This window comes from Saprolegnia parasitica (assembly GCF_000151545.1).
Source record: "Saprolegnia parasitica CBS 223.65 unplaced genomic scaffold supercont2.847, whole genome shotgun sequence".
Taxonomy (NCBI): Eukaryota; Oomycota; class Saprolegniomycetes; order Saprolegniales; family Saprolegniaceae; genus Saprolegnia; species Saprolegnia parasitica.
In genome coordinates, this window is record NW_012157241.1 from 1 (window position 1) to 3,035 (window position 3,035).

Genomic DNA, 3,035 nt, shown 5'->3' on the forward strand with positions numbered 1-3,035 from the left:
CGATTCGCCTTCTCGCACACGGCCTTGACCTCGAACGCAATGTTTTCGCCCTCACGGTCGCAATCCAGCCAGAGCACGAGCATCTACATACATGCCATCGTACTATTCGATGAGGTTCATGGCGGCGCGGTGTACCTGAGCACGTGCGGCCTCGGCCTTCAACGTCTGCTCGATCTTCTTCTGCGTCGAGTCCTCGCGCACGGTCTTCTCGACGGCCGCGCTAAAGAGGTCGACGGGGTCGCATGTCTTCCAGCCGCTACGAGCGCATGCATCGATGGGACATGTAGTACATGATCGTCTACCGGTGGCTCAGCGCGAAGTCGAGCTGCATGAGGTGGCCGGTCACGGACGTGAAGACCATCTCGACGCGCTGCTGGTTGAGCTCAAACGGAAACTCAAAGATGCCATTGTACTGGGAAAAGCCGGGTCGCTACGCAGGATGCAGAGACGTCGTCGCCGAGTCGAGGGAGTTACCCGCGTGCTCCGGCCCGACGACAAGATGTGCGCGATCTCCTTGGCCACGGACGGCTTCTCGGCCACGTTCAGGACGCGCATGCTGGCAATTCGCGCGCTGATTGGCTATAATTCGAGCCAATCCCACGCCGCGGCGGTCGCGCCCAAAATGCAATGTTGACTCCTGACGGGGCGGCGAGATGCTCCGCATAGGAGGAGGTGACCACGTCTCGAGGTCTCGTCGGATCGAGCCACGCGCTGTTGAAGCTCGTGGGACTTGGCAGCTGCCATCCAGGTTGCGCACCAAGCTTTCGTCGCCCACTATTCCTGGTCGCAACGTGGTGTCGTTGGCCTCATTGCGGCTCCAGCAAACCACGACGCGAAGTGCCGTACATGGAAGGCAGAGGTGACCACTCTGCGCAAAGGGACCTATGCCACGTCTTAAGCGCACACGGCGCGCACTTGGTTCAGCGCGATATTGCGCCCGGGGCAGAGACGCTTTCCTGCGCGAAACGACAGCAGCGCCAACTTGTCGAGTGCGGCAGTTGAGTCGCCAAAGCGCGATGGACAAAACTTATCCAGGTCGAAATGACCAGGGCTGTAGTCATCGTCGCGGCAGGCACTGCCACCGTCGATGAGCACGTCGTCGCTGGCGCGGAACTCGACGCCGTTAATGACGCACGGCGACACACACTGACGGCTGATGACGGGCACGGCGGGCTTCAAGCGCAGCACTTGGTCAACTGTCCAGCACAAGTACGGCACGGCGCGTCGCTGGCTCGACGCTGCATATGCAATCTCACTGGCGCCGTTGGGAAACGCGTCGAGCAGCGCTTCGTAGAGCTCGTCTTGCACTGCTAGGTGCATCGCGAGAGGTTGAAGAGGATCGAAAGCGCGGTATCAAAGGCACCAAAGAGGAGAGCGAGGAGGTTGTCACGCAGTTCGTTTGTCGAGAGTTTGCCGTCGGACGTTGCGGCCACCATCGCGTCCAGAAGCGACGATGGTGGGCCACGAACGCCCCGCGCGGCCACGAGCGACCAAACGTGGGCTCGGAGGACGTCGCGGGCGGCGTTGGTGCCGCGGTTGCGGGTCCACAGCAAGCGCCACAGCCACGGCAGCGGCAGCATAGTGCGCTTGCCAATCACGTCTGAAACCAGCAGCGCCGACGCGAGGAGCGAGAGCGAGTCGCCATGCATTGTCTTGGCGTCCCAATCGGAGAGCAGCTGGCTCATCATGTCGAAGGCGAGCTTGGGCATCACGACCTCGGGTACGACGTCGATGCTAAAGTATCAGACGACGACAACGCATCGAGCGCGTTGACAATCGAGCTCGCCATGAACGGGATGCGCTCGAGGTCTTGCTGCGCCAACGCGTGCGTTAGCACCTTGCGCAGTCGTCGACGGGTCCTTGCACAAAGGCGCGGGATGGCATCGAGCTACCGACTGCCGCGCGCGCCTTGCCCGATGGCTCAAAGTGCGCGATGAACTGTCCAAGCACGGGCTTGAACACGCGCAGGTCCTTGGTCACGACAATCTCTTGGCCGCCGAGCCGGATACAAAGCGTCTTGGCGTGCAATCGGCGAATCGCTCGAGGAATCGATGCCCGATCCGCCCGCCATGCAACAAGCCAACGAGTTACAAGTCACCGAGGTGCCCCATGAGGCGCGCAGGAAAAGCGTTGGTCGTTGGAGGCATGCGTGGCCGGCTGCGTCCTCGGTACATGCGGACGCGCGACTGCAATTGCAAAAGTGGATCGAGGGGTTGCCGCTTTGGCCGTCGAAGCAAGTGGTCTCCACTGGCGCCAGGTGTATGCGCTCTCACGGCGACGCGTCGAGGAGGTTTCGGCAGCCCATGGAGTAGGACCCACGCCACTCAGAGGCAGCCGATGATAAAAGGCGATGGCAACGACACGCTCCAACAGTATTCTGACGAGGTTTACTGCCGGCGCGAACGGTAACACCACTCCGCAAGTGGCTCACGAGGGCTTTCTGTCGAGTACACACCCTTGGCGCTGCTCCCGTCTGCAGTTGCTCGTAGGAATTGGTCGCAAGGGTGCGCACCCGTGCTCATCGCAAATACTGATCGAGAGGGCAGCTCGCTCGAATGTTGCAAATCGGGTCGGGTCGCTAGCCGTCTCTTCGCGAACAAGTATACTAATCCATTTCATCTTTTTGGTTCTTCTAGGCTATTCTTCGTCGGGTGCATGCACGCCCGTTTACTTCATCTGCTTGACGACCTCCAAGATGGACTTGAAGCTGAAGGGCTCCGTGGCCGCAATATCGGCGAGCACCTTGCGGTTCAGCTGGATCTCGGACGCGTTGAGGACGCCAAAGAACTTGGAGTACGACAGACCTTCCTGGCGCGTGCCAGCGTTGATCTTTTCGATCCAGAGCGAGCGGAAGTCCTAAACACAGCGCATGAGGCCATGGCGCCGATGGGCCATGATGGACGTACGCGCTTCTTCTGCTTGCGATCGCGGTACTGGTACTGCAGACCCTTCTCGACGCGGTTAATGGCCGTGCGGTAGCACGAGTTGGCGCGGCCGCGATAGCCCTTGGCCATCGCCAGGATCTTCTTGTGCTT

At 60.7% G+C, this 3,035-nt stretch overlaps 3 protein-coding genes across 3 annotated transcripts; all 3 read right to left on the bottom strand.

Annotated features, from left to right (window-relative positions):
* Positions 1-20: 20 nt before the first annotated feature.
* Positions 21-555, bottom strand: SPRG_17899 (hypothetical protein; the record flags this gene model as incomplete). The annotated part of the gene is made up of 4 exons (XM_012357314.1): positions 21-83; positions 136-256; positions 303-430; positions 475-555. Coding segments are annotated over 4 exons (393 nt in total), but the record flags the coding sequence as incomplete, so codon positions are not given.
* Positions 556-894: 339 nt separating this feature from the next.
* On the bottom strand, positions 895-2,147 carry SPRG_17900 (hypothetical protein; the record flags this gene model as incomplete). The annotated part of the gene is made up of 4 exons (XM_012357315.1): positions 895-1,310; positions 1,364-1,734; positions 1,838-2,039; positions 2,099-2,147. 4 exons carry the CDS (start codon positions 2,145-2,147, stop codon positions 895-897), a joined length of 1,038 nt encoding a protein of 345 aa, XP_012212705.1.
* Positions 2,148-2,550: 403 nt separating this feature from the next.
* SPRG_17901 (50S ribosomal protein L20) lies at positions 2,551-3,035 on the bottom strand. The gene is made up of 2 exons (XM_012357316.1): positions 2,907-3,035; positions 2,551-2,856 (listed from the first exon to the last, which is right to left on the bottom strand). Exons 1-2 carry the CDS (start codon positions 3,012-3,014, stop codon positions 2,668-2,670), a joined length of 297 nt encoding a protein of 98 aa, XP_012212706.1. The 5' UTR covers positions 3,015-3,035; the 3' UTR covers positions 2,551-2,667.